Below are 25,639 nucleotides of genomic sequence, written 5' to 3' on the forward strand. Positions count from 1 at the left end.
CCAACCGGTCAGTCCTAGAGGAGATCAGCCCCGACTGCTCTTGAGAAAGCCAGATCCTGAAGATGAAACTCAAAGACTTTGGCCACCTCATGAGAAGGAAGGAAGGAAGGACTCCCTGGAGAAGAAGAGCCGAATGCTGGGAACGATGGAGGGCAATAGAAGAAGAAGGAGACAGCAGAAAATGAGGTGGCTGGAGGGAGTCACGGAAGCAGTCGGCGTGAGCTTAAAAGGACTCCAGAAGATGGTAGAGGACAGAAAGGCCTGGAGGAACATTGTCCATGAGGTCGTGATGGGTTGGACATGACTTTGCAACTATCAACAAAAAGTGTGTGTGTGTGTGTGTGTGTGTGTGTGTGTGTGTGTAATCCAGATGGGCTGGATTGCACCTTCCAATTCTCCCATCTCAACGTTGTATTGGTCGTCCTGCTTAGAAGGGGCCAGAAGCATCCTGGGAACTCAAGAGAGGCCGCTCCCAATTTGGCAACTTAAAACACTGGTCCGACTTCGAGCCCCAGAATGCTGTCCCCCCGCCTCCAGCAATGCTGTCAACCCTGCTGGCTGGGGAATTCTGGGGAGTTGAAGTCCACAAGTGGCCAGGTTTGGAGAGGAGCCTTGCGCTCGAGGCATCTTGCTTTGAAGTCTGAGAAACCATTCAACCCGGCGCAGCTTCCAAAGAAAAGTGTACAACACTTTTTTTTATCTGCTCACGAGGGTCTCTCATGCTTGGAGGGCCCCCATGTTGTTAGAGTGTGCAGCAATCCAACCAGCACACAAGTAAATAATTCAGCAGGATTCATTTATAGAAGAAAGTTGTTTATTTATGTACAATAATATAAAGCATGATGCATGTATACAATACCCATGCAGCTCTTGCAACGTGGTAGCAAGTACAAGGATAAGAAGCAGAAGCAACCAGAACTACCAGAACTCAGAATATTTTACACACACACACACACACACACACACACACACACACACACCAGTTAAGCTAAGCCATGATATCATATGATATGATATTTATTATATTATATATAAAAGCAAAATCCCACTCACGCATCATCACAAAATCTCCAGAACCATAAAGCCTACAAACTTGAAATTTGGCACATATGTTCCTCTTGGCTTCTAGGTGCTCACTAAGAAAGGATTTTTTCAAAATGACCATCAGAGCATTTAGTATCTCCTATATTATTATTAGGAGCCTCTGTGGCGCAGTAGTTAGAGTGCAGTACTGCAAGCTACTTCTGCAGCCAGCTGCCTACAATTTGGCAGTTCAAATCCCACCAGGCTCAAGGTTGACTCAGCCTTCTATCCTTCCGAGGTGGATAAAATGAGGACCCAGATGGTTGGAGGCAATACGCTGGCTGTGTAAAACACTTAGAGAGGGCTGTAAAGCACTATAAAGCGGTATATAAGTCTAAGTGCTACTGCTATTGCTATTAACACACTCTGATGCTAAGGAGTTTTACTCCCCCTCCCCGCCTGAAATCTCTTCCAAAGGTAAAACACAAGCAGAGGAGAGGGGTTTCAGTTTCAGTTTCACAGCACCAAGCAGCTTTAGTACAGAACAGTTGAGCTAAGCCACACCCAGGCTCCTTGCTGTCTCCTCCTCGCTCACACAGCAAATACTCTTTCTGTTTCCAAACAGCCCTCAACTCTCTCACAGGACGCTAGCCAAATGAATATCGATGGATGCTGGTAGGCAGAGGCACAATCCCCCCCCCTTATTTTCCTCCCCAAAAACTAAGCCCAGCCACATAGTTTCATACCGAAGCACAAATATCGAGCTAGTTTAGTTTCTTATACATGTCTCATTCTCCCTTGTGCTATTGAAAGAGGTCAAGCAATGACAAACCCAGACCAAGCTCTGCCTTCTCTTCTTTAACACTTCTGCCAGCCTGCCGAGAGTGCCAACTGGTAAAATCAATCAGAATAAAGCTGGAAGGGACCTTGGAGGTCTTCTAGTCCAACCCCTTGCTCAATTGTGCTTATCCCTTTCTCCGTGGGACTCTTTCTCCCCTATTTATTTTTCTCCAGGACAGCCTAATGAATGCGGAGTTACACAATGCCGGCTCTTAATGGGCACGTCTATCTCTTCTCACATTTCAGCTCTCGCCTTTCGAAATAAGGGTGGCATTGTTATCACTTTCCTCTTTAACACCAAGTACCTGGAAAGACCAACAGGTGGATTTAAGGGTTTGCTCTTTAACACCAAGTACCTGGAAAGACCAACAGGCGGATTTAAGGGTTTGCTCTTTAACACCAAGTACCTGGAAAGACCAACAGGCGGATTTAAGGGTTTGCTCTTTAACACCAAGTACCTGGAAAGACCAACAGGCGGATTTAAGGGTTTGCTCTTTAACACCAAGTACCTGGAAAGACCAACAGGCGGATTTAAGGGTTTGCTCTTTAACACCAAGTACCTGGAAAGACCAACAGGCGGATTTAAGGGTTTGCCAGATTAGACCCACAGCCCCACTGTCTGGTTGGCCAGAGACATTGCAGGCTACTCTGCTTGGTGATTTAAGTTTCGGGAAGAAACAACAACGAAGAAATTATACACAGGGAGTACTCAAATTACGACGGATCCTGAAAAAAAGAGACTTATGACCCAGATTTGGAGTTTCAAAGTAAGCTCCCACCCCAGTTTCAGGACTGCATTTTTGGGAAATTGGCATTTATGGTTGTTTGCACTACCTCCCTGGTCATGTAACTACAATTGACTATGTTTTTGGAAACTCATTGTAATTTCAGTGGTTCGACTAGGTGGGTTTGCCTCCAAGGCAATTTTCCCATGTATTTTACCAAGAAAACTAGATAACGCAGGTTTAAAAAGTCAGCAACCTCCTAAGCATATCGATGGGCAAGGCATCTGTTGGCAATGTCCATTTTGCTCTCCAAATTCATGAAGACGTAACCCTAGCCCCTCAAACATTGGAAGACTGCTATCCTGTCTCCCCTGATCCTTCTCTTCGCTAGACTAGCCAGGCCCAGTTCCTGTAACTGTTCTTCATGTTTTAGCCTCCAGTCCCCTCATCATCCTGGTTGCTCTTCTCTGCACGTTTTCTAGAGTCTCAACATCCTTGTATCCTAACGATTTATATTGACTGTTTCCTAGCATGATTTGATTGCTTATTGTACCCTATGACTATCAAGTGTTGTACCTGATGATTCTTGACTCTTGATGAATGTATCTTTTCTTTTATGTACACTGAGAGCATTTGCACCAAATTCCTTGTGTGTCTAATCACACTTGGCCAATAAAGAATTCTATTCTATTCTATTCTATTCTATTCTATTCTATTCTATTCTATTCTAATCTATTCTATTCTACTCTATTCTCTTCTGTTCCGTTCCATATTCTCTTCTATATTCTATTCTATTCCATTCCATTCCATTCCATTTTCTATTCTATTTTATCCTTATTGTACCCTATGACTATCATTAAGTGTTGTACCTGATGATTCTTGACTCTTGACGAATGTATCTTTTCTTTTATGGACACTGAGAGCATTTGCACCAAGACAAATTCCTTGTGTGTCTAATCACACTTGGCCAATAAAGAATTCTATTTTATTCTATTCTGTTCTATTCTATTCTACTCTACTCTACTCTATTCTACTCTACTCTGTTCTGTTCTGTTCCATATTCTCTTCTCTTCTCTTCTCTTCTCTTCTCTTCTCTTCTCTTCTCTTCTCTTCTCTTCTCTTCTCCTCTCCTCTCCTCTCCTCTCCTCTCCTCTCCTCTTTTCTCTTATTCCATTCCATTCCATTCCATTCCATATTCTCTTCTCTTCTCTTCGTTCTGGGGTAGATGTAATTCTGAGCATGGACAATTCCAGTGTATGTTAGGGGTTGTGTAGGGATCCTGTCACACACACACACACCCAATATTGGACACAACAGTGCAGCCTTTTTTGTTGTGGTTAGTTGCGAAGTTGTGAAGTCCAACCCATGGTGACCCCCATGGACAACGTTCCTCCAGGCCTTCCTGTCCTCTACCATCCTCCGGAGTCTGTTCACGCCGACTGCTTCCAGCCACCTCCTTCTCTGCCGTCCCCTTCTTCTTCTATTGCCCTCAATCGTCTCCAGCATTCGGCTCTTCTCCAGTGAGTCCTTCCTTCACACGAGGTGGCCAAAGTCTTTTGAGTTTCATCTTCAGGATCTGGTTGCCCAAAACACCGCTGAGTTGTGATTGTCGCTGTAGGAGGTGCTGTGCCATCACTTTCCCTCCGATTCAAAAAGGGAATTGTTTTGTTTTGTTTTCCCAATAGTCACTTTAAGTGAATCCAGCTCTCCCATTTGTCACTGCCAAATGAAATATTTATCACCATGATTAATTTATGTGGCATTCTTAGTTGTGCGCCACAAATAAATCCAAGTTGACTTAGGACCACGAATGCCCTGATTAATTTTGCATCAGTCTAAGGGGGGGAAAGTAGGTTATATTGATTTTTAAAAAAAGACAGAATGGGGACAAACTCCAGACCAGTTGCACTGTCTTGCCCACACAAGCACAAGCACAAACAACACACACACACTCCATCTTCGGGCACTTAACGTCGGGATCTGCCTGTCTCTTATTTGGCTAGCAAGCTGGTTTCTTAGCTGTGTGAACGTAGTTCAGCCGCTTAAGTGTTTCTCTTGCAAAACATGGGGCACAGGAAGAGACCCAGAGTTTTGAAACAAAGTCTTTTATCTTTGACGCCTCTTTTTTTTTTTTTTTCTTTCCTAAAATGAGTAAACACACCTGCTGCACCACAAGAAAAGCCACAGGCTTCCAAAGGAAATACTTAGCGGTGCCGTTTTTGATGAGTCTAATTTAGATGGGTGGTTTTTTGCTTTTTTTAAAGATTCTGGCAACTTTTAAAATGAGTGGGCTTCAACTCCCAGAATTCCCCAGCCAGCAAGTCACTTGTTTTCAGTGCCGCTATAATTTCGAACGGTCACTCAACAGACTATTGTAAGTTGAGGACTACCTCTATCGCATCCTGGACATTTGTCGCCCCTACGCCGTGAGAACAAGCCAATCTGGAGGAGGAGGAAGAGAAAAAGATTGAGAGAAAGAGAGATTGAGAGAGAGATTGAGAGAGAGAGAGAGATTGAGAAGAGATTGAGAGAAAGAGAAATATTGAAAGAGAGATTGAGAGAGAAATAATGAGAGAAAGAGAGATTGAGAGAGATTGAGAGATTGAGAAAGTGAGATTGAGAGAGAAATATTGAGAGAAAGAGAGAAAGAGATTGAGAAAGTGAGATTTAGAGAAATACTGAGAGAGATTGAGAAAGTGAGTGAGAGATTGAAAAGTGATTGAGAGAAAGAAATATTGAGAAAAAGACACACACACACACAGAAATATTGAGGGATAGAGAGATTGAGAAGAGATTGAGGGAAAGAAATACTGAGAAAAAAGAGAGATTGAGAAAGTGAGATTGAGAGAGAGATTGAGAGAAAGAGAGAAAGATTGAAAGATTGAGAGAGAGAAATGAGAAAAAAGAGAGATTGAGAAAAAGAATGAGAGAGAGAGATTGAGAAAGTGAGACGGAGAGAGAGAAAAATATTGAGGAAAAAGACACAGAGAGAGAAATATTGAGAAAAAAAGAGAGATTGAGAAAAAGAGAATGAGAGAGAGAGATTGAGAAAGTGAGATTGAGAGAGAAATATTGAGGAAAAAGACACACACAGAGAAAGAAATATTGAGAGATTGAGAGAGAAATATTGAGGAAAAAAACACACAGAGAGAGAAATATTGAGGGATAGAGAGATTGAGAAGAGATTGAGGAAAAGAAATATTGAGAGAAAAAAAGAGATTGAGAAAAAGAGAGATTGAGAAAGTGAGATTGAGAGAGAGATTGAGAGAAAGAGAGAAATATTGAGAAAAAAGATTGAGAAAAAGAGAGAATGAGAGAGAGAGATTGAGAAAGTGAGATTGAGAGAGAAATATTGAGGAAAAAGACACACAGAGAAAGAAATATTGAGAAAAAGAGAAATTGAGAGAGAGAGAAATATTGAGGAAAAAGACACACACAGAGAGAAATATTGAGAAAAAGAGAGAATGAGAGAGATTGAGAAAAAAGTGAGGTTGAGAGAGAGAAATATTGAGGAAAAAGACACACACAGAGAAAGAAATATTGAGAAAAAGAGAAATTGAGAGAGAGAGAAATATTGAGGAAAAAGACACACACAGAGAGAGAAATATTGAGAAAAAGAGAAATTGAGAGAGAGAGAAATATTGAGGAAAAAGACACACACAGAGAGAGAAATATTGAGGAAAAAGAGAGAATGAGAGAGAGAGATTGAGAAAAAAGTGAGGTTGAGAGAGAGAGAAATATTGAGGAAAAAGACACACACAAAGAGAGAAATATTGAGAAAAGAGAAATTGGAGAGAGAGAAATATTGAGGAAAAAGACACACACAGAGAGAGAAATATTGAGGAAAAGAGAGAATGAGAGAGAGAGATTGAGAAAAAGTGAGGTTGAGAGAGAGAGAAATATTGAGGAAAAAGACACACAGAGAGAGAAATATTGAGAAAAAGAGAGAATGAGAGAGAGAGATTGAGAAAAAAGTGAGGTTGAGAGAGAGAGAAATATTGAGGAAAAAGACACACAGAGAGAGAAATATTGAGGAAAAAGAGAGAATGAGAGAGAGAGATTGAGAAAAAAGTGAGGTTGAGAGAGAGAGAAATATTGAGGAAAAAGACACACAGAGAGAGAAATATTGAGAAAAAGAGAGAATGAGAGAGAGATTGAGAAAAAGTGAGGTTGAGAGAGAGAGAAATATTGAGGAAAAGACACACAGAGAGAGAAATATTGAGGAAAAGAGAGAATGAGAGAGAGAGATTGAGAAAAAGTGAGGTTGAGAGAGAGAGAAATATTGAGGAAAAGACACACACAGAGAGAAATATTGAGAAAAAGAGAGAATGAGAGAGAGAGATTGAGAAAAAAGTGAGGTTGAGAGAGAGAGAAATATTGAGGAAAAAGACACACAGAGAGAGAAATATTGAGGAAAAAGAGAGAATGAGAGAGAGAGATTGAGAAAAAAGTGAGGTTGAGAGAGAGAGAAATATTGAGGAAAAAGACACACAGAGAGAGAAATATTGAGAAAAAGAGAATGAGAGAGAGAGATTGAGAAAAAAGTGAGGTTGAGAGAGAGAGAAATATTGAGGAAAAAGACACAGAGAGAGAGAAATATTGAGGAAAAAGAGAGAATGAGAGAGAGAGATTGAGAAAAAAGTGAGGTTGAGAGAGAGAGAAATATTGAGGAAAAAGACACACAGAGAGAGAAATATTGAGAAAAAGAGAGAATGAGAGAGAGAGATTGAGAAAAAGTGGTTGAGAGAGAGAGAAATATTGAGGAAAAAGACACAGAGAGAGAGAAATATTGAGGAAAAAGAGAGAATGAGAGAGAGAGATTGAGAAAAAGTGAGGTTGAGAGAGAGAGAAATATTGAGGAAAAAGACACAGAGAGAGAGAAATATTGAGGAAAAAGAGAGAATGAGAGAGAGAGATTGAGAAAAAGTGAGGTTGAGAGAGAGAGAAATATTGAGGAAAAAGACACAGAGAGAGAAATATTGAGAAAAAGAGAGAATGAGAGAGAGAGATTGAGAAAAAGTGAGGTTGAGAGAAAGAGAGAAATATTGAAAGAGGGATTGAGAGAAAGAGAAATGTGGAAAGACAGAGATTGAGAGAGAGAGAAAGGGAGAGCGAGGCGGCTGTGGCGCAAAGCGCTCTCTCACCAGAAGGGGCGCCCTCCCTTCGCCCAAGCTCCCCGCCGTGTGGCCGCCGCTGGGCGGGGACGGGAGAGAAAGGCAGGCGGGCGGGGCGGGGGGAAGGAAGGCAGGGCAGCCCAGCGAGGTCGGGCCGAGCTTCGGCCGCGCGCAGGCGCCGTAGAGCTGCGGGCGGGCAGCTCGGGTTCCCTGGAAGCCAGCGAGCAGCAGGCCCGGCGAGATCCCGAGCGGCGGGGCTGGGTCGGAAGAGAGAGAGAGACGGGAAGAAAAAGCGATCGCCTCGCCGCCCGCGAAGAACGATTCCCTCGGCCCGGATCCCTCCGCCGCCGCCGCCGCCTCGCCGCCCGCGAAGAGCCGCTCGGAACCTTGGCGGCGCCAACGTTCCGAAGCGAAAGCCGGCAACGTTCGAAATTGGAACGTTCGCGGCGGCCGCGGCGGCTACATTGTTTCCTTTTTCCCTCCGCCTCCCCCTCCCCACTCCCTGCCCCGCCTCGGGGCGCCCCTTTGGCTGATCCCCTCCCCACACTTCCAGCCCTTTGGGGATCTCCTCGCTCGTCGATCGCGGCTCCCAGATCCGGGGTCGCCCCGACCTCCAACTCCTCCCCCCACCCCCGCTCGAGACCCCCGTTGCATGGAATAAACCCAGCCAAGCGGAGCTTCCCCCCTCCCCACACACACACACACACAACAGCCCGCTGCTCCCGTCGGGTCGCAAAGCGGAGGCAGAACGGTGAGTAACGTCGGAGTATCCCCCCTCCCCGTTTCCCTCCCCCCCCCCCTTGGAGAGTACTTTTGGGGTGAAGCCTTGATCTATTTGGGTGGGTGTGGGTGGGTGTTGAGAAAGGTTAGCTAGAAGGGATCGTGGGGAGGGGGAGGATCGACCCTCCTCCTCCTCCTCTTTCTCCACCTCCGCCTTTTCTCTAAAGTGGGGGGAAGGGGGGTCCCATCCAAGCGGCTAGTCCCTATTGAGGAACCCTGGAGAAAAGAGGAGTTTGCCTTGGTCAGTGGGGCAGGCCTGGCAATGCCCGGCTTACAAGCCCCCCCCCCTTTCTTCCTCCCCCCACTTTCCTGGTAGGAGGATCAAAGGAGAGACTTGGCTGGCTGGATCTTGGTGGGGGCGGGGGGAAGCGGGGAGGGAATCCTGCCAGGAAATTTGATTTGCATCTTTTGGGGAACCTACCGGGACCCGGGCCTCTTACTTCCCTGCTGGGCAGCTTTCTTCCGCCCTCCCCAAGGGTGGATGGGACCGGCCCACGGAGGGACAGAGGCGGCCCCGAGCAGTTTGCAGGGGAGGGCGGTGGACTTGATGACCTCTGGGGTTCCCCTCCCTCTGTCTCCGTGGGGGGGTGGAGTTTCAAAGCTGGGGAAAAAGAAACCACCTGTGGGATGGGAGAAGAGAGCAGAGCTGGCTGGGGAATTCTGGGAATTGAACTCCGCCAAGCTGGCTGGGGAATTCTAGACCACGTTGATGATGGTCGTCAGGGCTCCTAGAAGCCTCTTTTTTTTTTAGTGACCTCCCGACCGTCAAAGTCAATGAGGGAACAGGGGAGGAAATATTCAGAGGGATTCGCTTAACGGCCGCGTCATGGATTCGAGAGCGGCGGGGATTCGCTTTACGGCCAGGAAAGCCCTAACATGGGGACCAAGGCTCCCTCTCTCCTTCGCACATGACTCACTTCCAAAGAAGTGAGAAATGTAAACTTGGGGCTCCAATTGTCGTTGTAAATGGAGGACTACTGGCTGTGTGTGTGTGTGTGTGTGTGTGTGTGTGTGTGTGTGTGTATCTATAGCTATATCTATCTATCTATCTCTATCTATCTACTATCTATCTATCTATCTATCTATCTATCTATCTATCTATCTATCTATCTATCTATCTATCTATCTATCTATCTATCTATCTATCTATCTATCTATCTATCTATCTATCTATCTACGGTATCTATCTATCTATCTATCTATCTATGGTATCTATCTATCTCTTCTCTCTATCTATCTATCTATCTATCTATCTATCTATCTATCTATCTATCTATGGTATTCAGCTTTGTTCGGTATTTTCCCACGTCATTATAGTTGTGCTTTTAAAGTTGTAGCTACAACTTTAAAAGCATAACTATAACGATGTGGGAAAATACCCGAACAAAGCTGAATACCATACATATAAATACCTGCGAAAACTTAAGAAAAACACACACACACACACACACACACACACACACACACCCAGTCCTCCATTTACGACTATCTATTTATATTTATATATTTATATTTAAGCTGGAAGCCAGAGAGGTGGGATAACTTGGTCAGAGGGTCTGGCCTTTGTGGGGGTGGGTGGGTGGGTGGGGGGTGAGGTGGGGGTGGGTGGGAAACGGAGGCACCCCCCTTCCCCAGGCTGAGTGGATGGGCGCTGCTGCTCTGCCCGTCAGCTGGGCAGGATATCGGAGCAGAGTCGCAGCGCCGGGGAGACAAGGGAGCCATTGATGGGCCACGGGTTGCAAGCTTTCCTTTCTCCTGCGGCCACAATCCGTGCGTCATATGGCAGCCAACTGGACCGGGGTCTGTGGGCTCATTCAGGGCCTTGTCACACGGGCCCGTCCAGATGGAGGGGCAGGCAGGCAGGCTTCCGGGAGGGTGGAGGGAGGGATGGGGGGAAACGCTTTGAAAATCGCCGAAGGAGGAGTAGAAACGGGATTACAGGCAGTCCGGAATAGGATAGAATAGAATAGGATAGAATAGAATAGAATAGAATAGAATAGAATAGAATAGAATAGAATAGAATAGAATAGAATATGAATAGGATAGAGGAATATGAATAGGATAATAGAATAGAATAATAGAATGGAAAATAAAAGAATGTAGAATAGAATAATAGAATAGAATATAGAATAGAATATAGAAAAGAAAAGATTTAGAATAGAAGAATAGAATAGAATAAAGGAATAGAATACAATGGAATATGAATAGGATAATAGAATAGAATAATAGAATGGAAAATAAAAGAATGTAGAACAGAATAATAGAATAGAATATAGAATATAGAAAAGAAAAGATTTAGAATAGAAGAATAGAAGAGAATAGAAAATAAAAGAATGTAGAATAGAATAATAGAATGGAATATAGAATAGAATATAGAAAAGAAAAGATTTAGAATAGAATAATAGAATAGAATAGAAAATAATAGAATGTATAATAGATTAATGAATAGAATATAGAATAGAATATAGAAAAGAATAGAATATAGAATAGAATAATACAATAGAATAAAGGAATAGAATGGAATGGAATAGGAATAGGATAATGGAATAGAATGCAATGCAATGGAATAATAGAATAGAATAATACAATAGAATAGAAAAGAATATAGAATAGAATGGTATGGTATGGAATGGAATATTAGAGTTGGAAGGGACCCTGGAGGTCTTCTAGCCCAACCCCTTGCTCAGGCAAGAAACCCTGCGTCATTTCAGACAAATGGTTATCCAATCTTTTCTTGAAAACTTAACAGCCGTCTGTTTAGTGACTGTTCAAAGTTACGACCACACTGAAAAAAGAGACCGGGTGCCATTTCTCACACTTACGACCCTTTCAGCCTCTCCATGGTCACGTGATCAAAATTCGGATGCTAGACCTTATATTTTGCAATGATTGGCAACGTTAAAATGCACGGACTTCCAACTCCCAGAATTCCCCAGCCTGCCGTGCAGGCTGGGGGATTCTGGGAGTTGAAGTCCATGCACCTTAAAAGTTACCAAAGTTGAGAAAGACGGAAATAATGAATAAGAATCAATGGCCTTGTGTTGTACCTTACACAATCTCTCTCTCTCTCTCTCACACACACACACACACCCCTAGAGACCCACAACTGCTGATGTTGCATTTTTAAAATATATTTTTTATTTTGAATTCAGCTCGCTTCCTGTTTCACACAAGGCTTAGCAGGCGGTAGGCTGTTGAGATGTTTCGCCGTGAAGGTTTTTTTAGACTGAATTCTGACGGCTGGGCCATCATTCATTAACTGTTATCAGTGGTTCACAGCCTCACCAGCTTTAAGGTGGGGTGGACTTGAACTTCCAGAAGGCCCCAGGCAGGTGGAGGTGAACCACGGTTTTAGATGGAGGAGGAAAAAGGAGGTGAGGACTCCCGAAAAGAAATGAGCAGAATTACGATCGTATTTCTCTCTTTCCCTCTTTTCTGTTACAGTCCTGCAGCTCTCCAACGGGTTCCTTTGTTTTTTTGAGAATAAATTAAAAATGATATTAGCAATCGGGAACAGCCTCTCCTGGTTTGAGCAAATCACCAGGAGACTGTGAGTTCTAGTGTTGCCTTAGGCATGAAAGCTGTCTGGATGACTTTGTCCCATTCACCAGGAGACTGTGAGTTCTAGTGTTGCCTTAGGTATGAAAGCTGGCTGGATGACTTTGTCCCATTCACCAGGAGACTGTGAGTTCTAGTGTTGCCTTAGGTATGAAAGCTGGCTGGATGACTTTGTCCCATTCACCAGGAGACTGTGAGTTCTAGTGTTGCCTTAGGCATGAAATCCAATTGGGTGACTTTGCGCCAATCACCAGGAGACTGTGAGTTCTAGTGTTGCCTTAGGCATGAAAGCCAGCCGGATGACTTTGTCCCTCCCATTCACCAGGAGACGGTGAGTTCTAGTGTTGCCTTGGGCATGAAATTCAAATGGGTGACTTTGCGCCAATCACCAGGAGACTGTGAGTTCTAGTCTCACTTTAGTCAGGAAGCCAGCTGGGTGATCTTGGGCCAGTCATGTTCTCTCAACCCAAAGGAAAAAGCAATGGCAAAATTTGCAGAAAACGTTGCTAAGAAAACTGCAGGGAGCTATGGAGAAAGTCTTCAGGAGTCTTCACACTGAGTGGAAGGCGTGTGCATGGACACACACACACACACACACACACACACACACGTCATTAAGAGACGCTGGCCAAGAAACACATGGATATTGACTTTTTTTGTGTGTTGTTGCCTAGTTCACTCGGGCGCCATCCACTCTTTCTCTCTTTCTCCCTCTCACTCTCTCTCTCATTCACTCTTTCTCTCACTTTCTCTTTCTCTTTCTCCCTCTCTCTCATTCACTCTTTCTCTCACTTTCTCTTTCTCCCTCTCCCTCTCCCCCTCTCTCTCTCTCTCTCACACACACATATATAAATAAAAGTAATAAGCTAAGAATGGAGAATTAATACCAACGTAATGACTATGGCTGAAAACTTCAATTGTTATTGCACAAGATATCTGTACCCAGACGACAACACTGTTTAATGGATGATGGATGGTTTGTATTAAAAATAAAAGAATTTTTTTTTAAAGAAAGTAAAGGCCTGGCGTGAATGGTTTGGAACCGGAACGAAGAGATTGGACTGCCATTTGTCAGAAATGGTGTAGGGACCCCTGCTTGGGTGAGGGGGTGGGGGTTGGACTAGATGACCTACAAGGTCCCTTCCAACTCTGTTCATCTATAATCTGAAGTCTTCCAAGAAAAGCTCCGCTGGGTCGTTGTTGTTTTTTTTTGTCCCTCTGTGGCTGGTTTGCTGCATGGGCAGCTTTTTTTGTGTGTGGGAGCAGCACACTTTTCTCAGCTTCACACTTTGCCGTGTTTGTTTTGCACTATCGGTGGAAAGCTTCGGTTGGCTACGGGGTGGGGGGAGGAAGCCTTTGTTCTCCAATTTGTCTGACAAAGAGTCAAACAAGGCGGGGGGGGCGAACCTTGGCTTAGCTGGTGTGGCTGGGCAGCGTGGCACAGTTTGTGGCGTGACAGGCCTTTACTTTCTTTTAAAAAAAATATTCTTTTATTTTTAATACAAACAATCCATCATCCATTAAACAGTGTTGTCGTCTGGGTACAGATACCTTGTGCAATAACGATTGAAGTTTTCAGCCATAGTCATTACGTTGGTATTAATTCTCCATTCTTAGCTTATTACTTTTATTTATATGTGTGTGTGTGTGAGAGAGAGAGAGAGAGAAAGAGAGGGAGAGAAAGAGAGAGGGAGAGGGAGAAAGAGAGAAAGTGAGAGAAAGAGTGAATGAGAGAGAGAGTGTGAAAGAGTGAATGAGTGAGAGAGTGAGAGTGAGAAAGAGAGAAAGAGTGAATGAGTGAGAGAGACAGAGAGAGAGAGAAAGAGAAAGAGAGAGAGACAGACAGACAGACAAACTATGTGTGATCGGGCTTAGTGTTTGGGGAGGAAAATAAGGGGGGAAATTCTGCCTCTGCCTACCAGCATCCATCGGTATTCATCTGGCTAGCGTCCTGTCAGTGTGTGAGAGAGTTGAGGGCTGTTTGGAAACTGAAGCAGTATTTGCTGTGTGAGCAAGAAGGAGACAGCAAGGAGCCTGGACGTGGCTTAACTCAACTGTTCTGTACTAATGCTGCTTGGTGCTGCCGTGGAACTGAAACTGCATGCATGCGCAGGGGGCGGGGGGAGGAATCACGTGTGCATTGCATTATGGGGGCAGGCACGCATGTGTGCGCACGCACTTTTGGCACGCAGGTTAGCCATCACTGGTTGAGGGTTTCCTGCCTAAGCTGGGGGTTGGACTAGAAGACCTCCAAGGTCCCTTCCAACTCTGTTATTCTATTGTATTCTATTTTATTGTATAAATTAAGACCGGGTCTGAGAGAGGGGTATGGGATCACGAGCCAAAGGCAGCTTTGGATCTGGACACACACACACACACACACACACACACCCTCTGCCCCGCAGGCCCAGCAAGGGCTCCACACAAGAGCTGCGGCTCCCGATGTTGATGGACGTCTTCTGTTGGTTGACACTGTTCGGATTCACCTGTTGCCTTCAACCTTCACCTGGTTCTTGTTGGTTCAGGTCTCTGTGTGTGAACCCAGCCTTTCTTTTCTTCCTTTCTTTTTTTCCTTTTTTTCCTTTCTTTTTTTCCTTTCTTTCATTCTTTTTCTTTCTTTTTCCTTCCTTCCTTCCTTCCTTCCTTCCTTCCTTCCTTCCTTCCTTCCTTCCTTCCTTCCTTCCTTCCTTCCTTCCTTCCTTCTTCCTTCCTTCCTTCCTTCCTTCCTTCCTTCCTTCCTTCCTTCCTTCCTTCCTTCCTTCCTTCCTTCCTTTCTTGTATAGGCCACCCATTTTACCTTCAGGTAACTCTAAGTTGGTCATCCAGGGTCTGTGGCATAGGGTGGACCTAGCCTTCTTTGACAAATGTTGGTTAAACCATGGCTTAAAGAGAAATCAAGGCTGTCATTATGTTTGTGAGGACTGAATGTTTTTGTTCCAAAGGATATGCCAATCCCCCCTCTTTCATCTGTATCCATCCATCCATCCATCATCCCTCTCCCTTTCCATCTCTTCATTTCTTTTCATCTCTCTCTCTCTCCATCTCTTCATCTATCTCTCCATCCTTTCCTCTCCCTTTCCATCTCTTTATCTCTATATCTCTCCCCATCCATCTCTTTCTCTCTCTCTCTCTCTTCACTCTCCCTCTCTCCCTCTCCCTCTCTTTATCTCTCTATCTCTGTCTCTCCCCATCCCTAACTATCCATCCATCCATCCATCCATCCATCTATCCATCCAATTTCTAAACCGCCCATCTCCCTCAAAGAGCGGCTGGCTGAGTCTCAGTATAGGTAGTCTTCGACTTACGACCACAGAATTGGGGCCAGAACCCTCGTTGTTAAGCAAGGAGTTGTGCCAAACTTTTATGACTCTTTTCCCCCCCCCTGCGGTTGTTTTAACAAATCACCGTGGTTGTTACGTGAATCCCATGGTCATTAAGCAACTCTGGCTTCCCTTAGCTTGTCGGAAAGTTGCAAAACTAATTCACATCGACCCCGAAACACTGCAACCGTCATAAGTACATGCCAGTTGCCAAGCGTTTCAATTTTGATCGCGTGCCCTCCCTCCAGGGATGCTTCAAGGGTTGTATGTCACTCTTTACGGCACCGTTGCAACTTCAAAAAAGGTCATTAAATGAACCCTAAGCCTTTCGTTGAAATTTTCTCTACCTTGGCTAACTTTCAGATGGGCGTTCAGTTCCCAGAATTCCCCCAGCTGGCCATGTTGGCTGGGGAATTCTGGGAGTTGAAGTCCACCCATACTGAAAGTACCCACAAGGTTAAGAAATACTGTTTTAATCTCACCTGTCTGAGTCCTCTGATGTTTATTATTTGGCAAATAAGACAGGAAGCTTAATTTAAACCATTTTCCCAAGAGGTAATTCTGTTCTTTTATAGAAAACAACAACAGCAACCAGGGAATTTGTGAGCACTTAAAAAGGCTAATTGGATGATTTAATTCATTTCTTCCAATGTTCCTATACTGCCCACTCGCTCAGCGGTTCCCGGAGGCTCACAAAATACAATTCAAAGAAAAGTACTGTTGAAGTCATTCGTGATTCCGTGCATTATTAACTTGAAAGCCATTCAACATAATTCGTAAAGGTCTTCGTATAGAAATACCTTTGAGAGCAGGGGTCGCCAACCTTTTTGGACCTCAGGGACCACCAAACTCATCATTTTAAAACCCGCGGACCAGAAACCCTGGGAAAATCCCCCCCCCCCCAAAAAAAACTCTACAGGAAAATTCCTCACCCTCTTTTCCTACCAATCGATCGTTCTTTATTTGGGAACGCAGGATACTGTCTCCAGCTCCGTTCTCAGGGGCAGAGAGAGGGAGAGACTTTTGGCTGCATGCAAGAAAAGCAGCAGAAGCAGCAGAGACCCTGGCAAAAATCCCCCAAAAAGTCTGCAGGAAAATTCCTCCCCCATTTTCTTACCGATTGATCACTCTTTATTTTCCAGCTCCGTTCTCGGAGGGAGTGGGAGGGGGGGAAGAGGTATACAGGTATGCAGTATACAGGTCCTCAATGGAAGGCAGGTGGGTAGTAATTGTTTTTTTCTGCAGTCCTTGAAGTCTGTGTCTGTCCTGTTGGGTTGCAGAACCAAACCAGGCAGTTATCGAGGTGCAGATGACAGACTCAATTGTTCCTCTGTAGAACTGGATCAGCAGCTCCTTGGGCAGTTTGAGCTTCCTGAGTTGAAAACTTTGAGAGAAACTTTCTCAGTAAAAAGTTTGACTTTCCCCAGCTGAGTATCTGTCGAGAGTCCAGAGTCCAGCATGATCTCATGTGGCTTTGAGAAGATCAGCCCTTTAGAGCAGAAGTCAGAATGCTCTAAACATGACCCCTAAAAAGAGGAACTCGACCTGCCCTAAGGAAGTACCGGTGGGAGCTGGCAGGAAAAAGAAGGCCTGGTTGTTGTTGGACATCGGGCGGTAATAACCTGTAGATACTAACTAGGGGGCTGTGGGAAGCCCCCACTGAAGGAAGCATTTAAATGAAAGCATCAGAGAAATTTTAAATTGGATTTTTATTAAGAGAGACAGAGAGAAAGAGAAAGAGTGACACAGAGAGAGGGAGACAGAGAGGATTGATATATAGATGATAAGAGGCATATATAGAGATGACAGATAGATGGATAGTTACAGAGTTAGATGATAGAGATATAGAGATGATAGAGGTATATATAGAGTGGATGGATGGATGGATAGATGAGAGAGGTATATATAGAGTTGATGGATAGATAGTTGATAGATATAAATATATAGAATATACATACATATATATATATGTGTGTGTGTGTGTTTTCTTAAGTTTTCGCGGGTACTTACATGTATGGTATTCGGCTTTGTTCAGGTATTTTCCCACGTCATTGTAGTTGTGCTTTTAAAGTTGTAGCAACGTTTCAGCAGAATCTCATCTGCCATCCTCAGTCTTCTGTATTGTGTTCGTATAAAATATTGTGTTCGAATATTCTGCCGAAACGTTGCTACAACTTTAAAAGCACAACTATAATGATGTGGGAAAATACCCGAACAATGCTAAATACCATACATACATACATACATATACATATACATATACATATATATATATATATAGAGAGAGATATGATGGATAGATAGTCAGAGATGATTGATAGATAGGATGGACTGATGGATGGATAGATGGGTAGGTAGGTAGGTATGTAGATAGATAGTGATAGATAAAATAATTATATATATATATATATATATATATATATATATATATATATATAGAAGAGAGAGAGAGAGAGAGAGAGAGAGAGAGAGAGAGATTCACTTAACAAATGTGTTACTAACTTGACAACTTCAGGAATTCATTTAACATCTGTGGCAAGAAAGCTCGTAAAATGTAAACTCATTTCATAAATGTCTCACTTAACAATAAATTTTGGGCTCAACTATGGTCATGAGGCCTACCTGTGTATGCATGCATGCGGTGTGTGTGTGTGTGTGTGTGTGTTTGTGTATGCATATCTATCTGTCTACACACACACATAGTGTCTGAATTTTCATCACACGATCATGGGGAGACAGCAAAGGTCATAACTCTGAAAAACCGTCACAACTCACATTTGTCAGTGTTACTGTAACTGTGAACGGTCACTAAACAAACTGTTGTAAATTGAGGATTGTGTGTGTGTGTGTGTGTGAATTGTGGGAGTTGAAGTCCACGTATCTTAAAAGTTGCTAAGTGTTGAGGAACAAGGATGTAGAAAGTCTTTTTTTTCCTAACATGGGTAGGAAGGAGAACCATTGCAAAAAAACCAAAAATGGAACCGGACGAGTTTTTGCACCGTTTTTGACTCGTGCTTCGGCATGTTGAAACTGGATGTTTTGAGTGGTGCTTTGTTGTTGCTGCCCCTGTGGTGATCCATGCAGACAGAATGAAGAAATTGTTGCTGGATTCTTAGGATGTTTTCCCTAGAATCTCCCTTCAAGGCCTGGCCTTCTCTGGTGACTCTCAGATTCTCTCTTCTTCCCTTTGTGGCTTCTTTGCTTACCTTTTGGTAAGGTGACTTTGGTCCTACCTGGCCACGACACGATGCCACCCGGTTGATCTTTTGTAGCAGTTTGGAGGCAGAAATTCCTTTAAAGGAAAACATGGATTAAAAGCAGCCCAAGCTGGGAAACTTTCGCTGGAGAGAGAGGGAGGAATTCAGAGGACGGATTAAATTTCAGAGGGTTGAATTCAAATAACAGATTAGATTACAGATGGCGGCATTTAGAGGAAGTTCAGATTGCAAAGGGCAGAATTCAAAGAACGGATTAGATTCCAGATTCTGGAATTCAGAAAATAAGATTCGAATGTAGATGGCTAAGAATTCAGAGGACAGATAAGAGAAAGGTGCCTGAATTCAGATGACAGATTACTGATGGCTGAATCCATGTGACAGGTTAGATTACAGATGGCGGCATTTAGAGGAAGTTTAGGTTGCAAATGGCAGAACTCAAAGAACAGAGATTCTGGAATTCAGAAGAAAAGATTCGATTGTAGATGGCTAGAATTCAGATGATGGATTACTTGATGGCTGAATCCATGTGACAGATTAGATTCCAGATGGCGGCATTTAGAGGAAGTTCAGATTGCAAATGGCAGAATTCAGAGAACAGATTAGATTCCAGATTCTGGAATTCAGAAAATAAGATTCGAATGTAGATGGCTAGAATTCAGAGGACAGATAAGAGAACAGGCACCTGAATTCAGATGACAGATCACTCGGATGGCTGAATCCATGTGACAGGTTAGATTACAGATGGCGGCATTTAGAGGAAGTTCAGATTGCAAATGGCAGAATTCAGAGAACAGATTAGATTCCAGATTCTGGAATTCAGAAAATAAGATTCGAATGTAGATGGCTAGAATTCAGAGGACAGATAAGAGAACAGGCGCCTGAATTCAGATGACAGATCACTCGGATGGCTGAATCCATATCACAGATTAGATTACAGATGGCGGAGTTTAGAGGAAGATTCTATCACAGACGGTTGACTGTCGTAAAATCCGGCAAAGCTCATTTAACAATTTTGGCCTCAGTTATTGTTGTAAGTTAGAGGTCTACCTGTATAGCCAGAACTATATATAGTAAAGTAGTCTAACTACATAGTCAGAATTTGCAGAAACCTTTCTTCCAAATTTGTAAGATTTGACATCAATTTAACTCAGATGAACGGAGTTGGAAGGTCTTTGGATGTCTTCTATCCAGCTCCTGCCCAGTGATGGTGAAACTTTTCGGCACCGAGTGCCCAAACCGGAATGCGCATGGATGTGTATGCATGTGCTGGAGCACCAAAAACCCAAAGACCAGCTGGCTAGTGTGCCGTATACCTGTTTTTTGGCCATTTTCAGGCCATTTTTGGACTAAAAATGGCCTGGTTTTTTAAAAACTACTTTTCCAGGTCATTTTTGCCCCTTTTTGGGGGTGTCCCCAAGCCATTTTGGGGCTGTTTTTAGGGTGTTTTCTGGGGGCATTTTCAGGGCATTTTTTGGGCTGTTCTTTTGGCCGTTTTCAGGCTGTTTTTGGTCTGAAAATGGCCCCAAAAACGGCCTGTTTTTTTTTTCTTTTTACTGTTTTTCAGGTCATTTTTGCCCCTTTTTGAGGTGTTTTCAGGGCATTTTTCAAGCCATTTTCGAGCTGTTTTCTGGGGCATTTTCAGGGCGTTTTTCAGGCTCTTTTCCAGTGCTCCACCGAAGAGCAGCTGGTGCCAGAATCCAGAAGACCAGCTGGTGAAGGCATGCATGACCACACAGAGCGTTTTGCGTGCCACCTCTGGCCCTCGCCATCACGGCCCTAGACCATTATAAACCTCCAGTGTTGGAGTACCAACAGCTTCTGGAAGAAAGTTCTTCCACTGATTAATTGTTCTCCCTGTCAGGAAAATTTAATTCCTTAATTCCAAGTTGCTTCTCTCCTCCATTAGTTTCCATCCATTGCTTCTTTGTCCTGCTTTGGAGAATAGCTTGACTCCTTCTTCTTTGGGGCAGCCCCTCGAATCCTGGAAGACGGCTATCCCGTCTCCCCTGGTCCTGCTTTTCATTAGACTAGACACCCCCAATTCCTGCAACCCTATATTTTAGCCTCCAGGCCCCCCAATCATCCTCGTTGCTCTTCTCTGCTCTCCCCGGCTTTGAAACCTGCAGTGCACCTTTTGCAACACAGGATCCTTGCAAATGTGCCACGGATGCTGAATCCAGGGTTCCCGTGGGATGAGATTCCAGGCGGAATCTTCATGCGGCTTTCACACTTTCCTTTGCTGCAAGCAGCAGGCGGCGGCTGCAGATCTCCCCCCCCCTCCTCTCTCATTCTCTCTCTCTCTGCTCCCCCCGCCCATTTTTCTCTTAAGAACTGCAGGAGGAGACCATGAATGCTGGCTCTCCGGCTGTGTGTGTGTGTCTGTGTGTGTGTGTGTGTGTGTGTGTGAGATGGTGGGGCGCTCGCCGATGCGTTTGGTCTCTCCTGGTTATGTAAGCAAGATGCATCTTAGCCTCTGCTCCAGTCTTGTAAGTCCAGTGTTTTATCCTCTCTCTCTCTCTCTCTTTCTCTCTTTCTCTCTTTCTAATATATATATTAATCTCTCTTGCGTTTGGTTGAACCCGACGAGGCTGGGGCCTGAAAGCCCAGAGCTTGGAAACACCCCCTCACCCTTCCCCCCAATGCAGGGATCAATCCTTGGATCTGAAATCTAGTCCTTAACTGAGTTATGGAGGAGACTCATGTGGAGTCTCATCTCTCTCTCTCTCTCTGTCATCTATCTTTCACTCTCTCCCTTCCCTCTCTCATCTCTCTCTATTTATATCTGTCATCTCTTTCTCTCTCTCTCCCCTCCCTCTCTTGTGTGTCTCTATCATCTCTCTATCTATTTATTTATCTATACCTGCCATCTATCTTTCTATCTTCCCTCCCTCTCTCTCTCATGTATCTATGTATCTATCTGTCTGTCTTCCTTCGTTCCTTCCTTCCTTCCTTCCTTCCTTCCTTCCTTCCTTCCTTCCTTCCTTCCTTCCTTCCTCTCTCTCTCTCTCTCTCTCCCTATCTGTCATCTATCTTTCTATCTTCCCTCTCTCTCTCATCTCTCATCTATCTATGTATCTATCTGTCTATCTATCTATCTATCTATCTATCTATCTATCTATCTATCTATCTATCTATCTATCTATCTATCTATCTATCTATCTATCTATCTATCTATCATCTTTCTTTCTTTCTTTCTTTCTTTCTTTCTTTCTTTCTTTCTTTCTTTCTTCCTTCCTTCCTTCCTTCCTTCCTTCCTTCCTTCCTTCTATCTATCCATCTATCATCTATCTGCCTGTCTTTCTTTTTTTTCTTTCTTTCTTTCTTTCTTTCTTTCTTTCTTTCTTTCTTTCTTTCTTTCTTTCTTTCTTTCTTTCTTTCTTTCTTTCTTTCTTTCTTTCTTTCTTTCTCTCTCTCTCTCTCTCTCCCCCCGTCTCATCTCTCTCTCTCTCTCCCTCCCTCCCTGCCTGCCTATTTCTACCTCCCTCTCTTTGTCTGTCTCTTTCTCTCTCTCTCTTTCTCTCTCTCTCTCATGCCCTTTGCTTTTGGGGCCATCATCTGTTGGGATTGGGGCGGATGGGAGAAACACGGAAATATCGATGCCTCATAATCAGGCATCTGCTGAAACCTTGAACAGATCTTGGCTCTTTTGCACGAGAGAACCTCGTTTTTTTTTTATCTCGTACAGGGTGAGGCTGTTGAGGAACAACCCCCCCCCCCAGATCTGGATTGCAGAACAGGCAGACGTGGTTGATGGGGGAGGTCTTGGCATGGGGGGGGGGGCTGGCCTGGAAGGTGGGGAGGGGGAGAGGTAGGCAGTCAGGGAAAAGGTGCCCGGGCCACTTTTCTTCAGCTTTGCACTGATGAACAGCAGAAGGGAAGGAGTTCATTCAGCAACGGCAGGCCGAGGTTGTGTGAATGGCACTGGTTGATCCCAGGAACCGAGGCGAATATACCCACTTTTTCCACCCTTTAAAAAAACACACACACACACACACAACCTTACCCCCACTCACACACAACTGCAACTGACCCAGTTTGTGTGTTGTGTCCCCCTGAGCCAAATCTGCAAAGGATTTCAGGTGGGCAAAGCATCCTGCTGCTTCAAATACCGAATCTTTTTCCCCCCATGCCGGACAACTAATTCCCACAAGACGGTCAAACTATCTAGTAGTTATCCTTTCTCCTCTTGCCTCGTCTTCTTACGATGATGACTTTGTTGCTTGTGTCTTACAATTCACACCAAGGGTTCCCTTGAGCTGGTCGATCAGAAAGGTCGGCCGTTCGAATCCCTAGCGCCGCGTGACGGAGTGAGCTCCCGTTCCTTGTCCCAGCCTAGCAGTTGTGCCAACCTAGCAGTTCGAAAGCATGTAAAAAAAAAATGCAAGTAGAAAAACAGGGACCACCTTTGGTGGGAAGGGAACAGTGTTCTATGCGCTTTTGGCGTTCAGTCATGCCGGCCACTTGACCACGGAGACGTCTTCGGACAGCAATGGCTCTTTGGCTTTGTAATGGAGATGAGCAGCGCCCCCTAGAGCCGTAAACAACTAGCACGCAGGTGCAAGAGGAACCTTTACCTTTATGATTCAGGTGGATTGACTATGACTATCTTAACTAAGTGTCATTTCCTACGATTTATGATGAACTGCATTTTTTATGAGGATCACGGTTTATTATCGCCTGTTGCTTGTATGTGTAGTGAGATCTTACGCGCCGGAGACAAATTCCTTGTGGGTGTAATCGCACTTGGCCAGTAAGGAATTCTCCTTCTCTATTCTCTTTTCTGCCGTTTGCATTTCCTTGCTAAAACAGAATTGCAGCCCTTCCAAGAAGCGTGCAAAAAAAAGGGGGGGGGGGATTTATTCTGCACAGGCAAATGGTTGGGAGTTTTTCGGTGCAGCTGCTGTGTTTGCATTTCCATCTCTCGGGGCGAGGCTTGTAACCACATTCAAAAGCGTGGTGGAAACGCCACGCCGGATGCTCTTTCATCCTCTCTTCAACAGTTTGCCTCTTTTCTTGAAAAAGAAAAAAAGAAAAAGAAAAGAAAAACCCTTCTTAGCTGAAAAATCAAGTTTTGCAAACCTGCCTCTCCCCTTTTCTCTCCCCTTGAATGCTTTTTGACTTGTATTTTGCAAGAACAGATGACAGGTCCTCGTTTTATGACTGTCGGGTGCATACGTTGGCTGCTAAGCAAGGCAGTTGTTCCCTGAGTCGTGCCCGAGGTTTCAGACCTTTTTGGCCACGGGTTGTTGAATCAAAATCCCTTGCCATCGTTCATCTGACTTCCCCTCCGTTGCGTGTCCAAAGTTTGCAAAAATGATCCACGGACGCTCCAACCGTCTTTAAGTACATGCCAGTTTCCCAGATTTTTCAAAACCTAGATTTCAATCGCGTGAGCATGGGCACGGTTGTCACGGCAAGAACCAGTCCCCCCACGGCTCAGGAGGATAAAGAACAAAAGCCAGCCTGGAAGCCTGCTGGATTGGACTCTTGGCCCGTCTAGTCCAGCCTACAGGGGTCAACTAATTGCAGTCTTCCAGCAGAAGTTCTGCAGAAGATGTTCCATCACCCTCAAAACCAAAGAACCCCACAACTTTCCCCCTTGGATAAAATACCGAGCGTTGGGAAGGTTAGGGAAGAGAATTATTACTACCGCTGTATAAAACCATAGCAAGGCCACACCTGGGATGCTACATCTGGTTTTGGTCACCACACTACAAAAAAAAAGATGTTGAGACTTTGGGGAAAAAAAGGGCAGAGAAGAGCAACGAAGAGGATTAAAGGCCTGGAAGACAAAAATATATATGAAGAACAGTTGCAGGAACTGGGTATGGCTAGTCTGCAGAAAAATAGGGGGGGGTGGTGCATGATAGCAGTCTTCCAATATTTGAGGGGCTGCCCCGAAGGAGAGGAAGGAGTCAAGCGATTCCCCAAAGCATCAGAAAGTAAAACAAGAAGCAACGGATGGAAACTCAGTCAAGGGCAGGAGAAACCTGGAAACTAAGGAGAAACTTCTTGACGGTGAGGACAATTAACCAGTGGAACAGCTTGCCACCAGAAATCATGGGTGCTCCCATCGCTGGAGGTTTTTAAGAAGAGATTGGACGACCGTTCGTCTGAAATGGTATAAGGTTTCTGCTCGATCGAGGGTTGGACTAGAAGACCTCCAAGGTCCCTTTCCAGCTCTGTTCTGAGTGATCGATTGAGAAGGAATGGGATGCCTCGGCCTCCTGAACCAAAGAATTCTGCACAGCCGTTTCCCCCTCCCCTCCCTCCCATTTTTGCCACCCCCACCCCGATCCAAAGCCCAACCACCCTTATTAGAAGGGTATGAATGCATCCGCCGGGAGAGAGAGTTTAATTGAAGGTCTGATTTTCCTTGCCGGAGAATGAATGCCAAGCGTGGGAACGGGAGGCTTTGGCGAAGTCCTTGAGGTGTGAAGTTCGGGGCACACGCGGCCCGGGAGGAAGGCCGGCTGTGCCACGGGTGGGCGTGAGGCAGCAGCTGAGCCTCTGTGCTTCTCTGTGTGAGAGCCGCGTGGCGAACGGAGATGCCAGGGCCCAATTAGCCCTTTGGGAGTCCCTTGTCTCTGCGGAGCTGCGTGGGCGCAGGGCTTGGCAAGAGGCAATGGGAGCCGAGTCCCGAAGGGTTGGGCTCCTTTGGAAAAGGCACCTTGGGGCGGGGGGGAGGGCTCGGATTGGGCCTGCGGGGGAAATGCGCTTGAGAGTTTGCATGTATCCTGGATATGGTCCAGCTCTTTCCTTCTCTCCCTCCCTCTCCTCCCCCTATCTTCCTAACTCCCTTTTTTTCTTCCTCTCCTCTCTTCCTTTCCTCCGACTTTCCTAGCCTGTCCCCTTTGTCCTTTGTCTCCTTCCTTCCTTCTTTCTCTCCCTCCCTCCTTTCTTTTTTTCTTACCTTCCTCCTCTCTCTGCCTCCTTCCTTCTCCCTCCCTCTTCCTCCCTTCCTACCCTCTCTGTCTCCTTCCTTCTTTCCTTCCTTCCTTCTCCCTCCCTTTTCCTCCCTTCCTACCCTCTCCTTCCTTCCTTCCTTCCTTCCTTCCTTC

At 44.7% G+C, this 25,639-nt stretch overlaps 2 protein-coding genes across 3 annotated transcripts in view; one reads left to right on the plus strand and one right to left on the minus strand.

The window, feature by feature from the left end:
- Positions 1-25,639, minus strand: part of FAM219B (family with sequence similarity 219 member B) — a 186,786-nt gene that overhangs the window by 17,365 nt on the left and 143,782 nt on the right. The window lies entirely within an intron of this gene.
- CSK (C-terminal Src kinase) overlaps positions 7,840-25,639 on the plus strand; it is a 47,240-nt gene continuing 29,440 nt past the window's right edge. The window contains exon 1 of one of the 2 annotated variants that reach the window (XM_087972549.1): positions 7,840-8,453. Coding sequence is in view for 1 of the 2 variants with exons in the window: in XM_087972548.1 (XP_087828674.1) it covers positions 21,005-21,064 (60 nt within the window). In the remaining variant the exon portion in view is untranslated. Of the gene's footprint in view, positions 8,454-20,988; positions 21,065-25,639 lie in introns of those variants that run through there. The other variant, XM_087972548.1, reaches the window with a different exon arrangement.

Source organism: Notechis scutatus, chromosome 11, assembly GCF_049901735.1.
Source record: "Notechis scutatus isolate UNSWTSFEM ecotype Mainland chromosome 11, rNotScu1.2, whole genome shotgun sequence".
NCBI classification, from domain to species: domain Eukaryota; kingdom Metazoa; phylum Chordata; class Lepidosauria; order Squamata; family Elapidae; genus Notechis; species Notechis scutatus.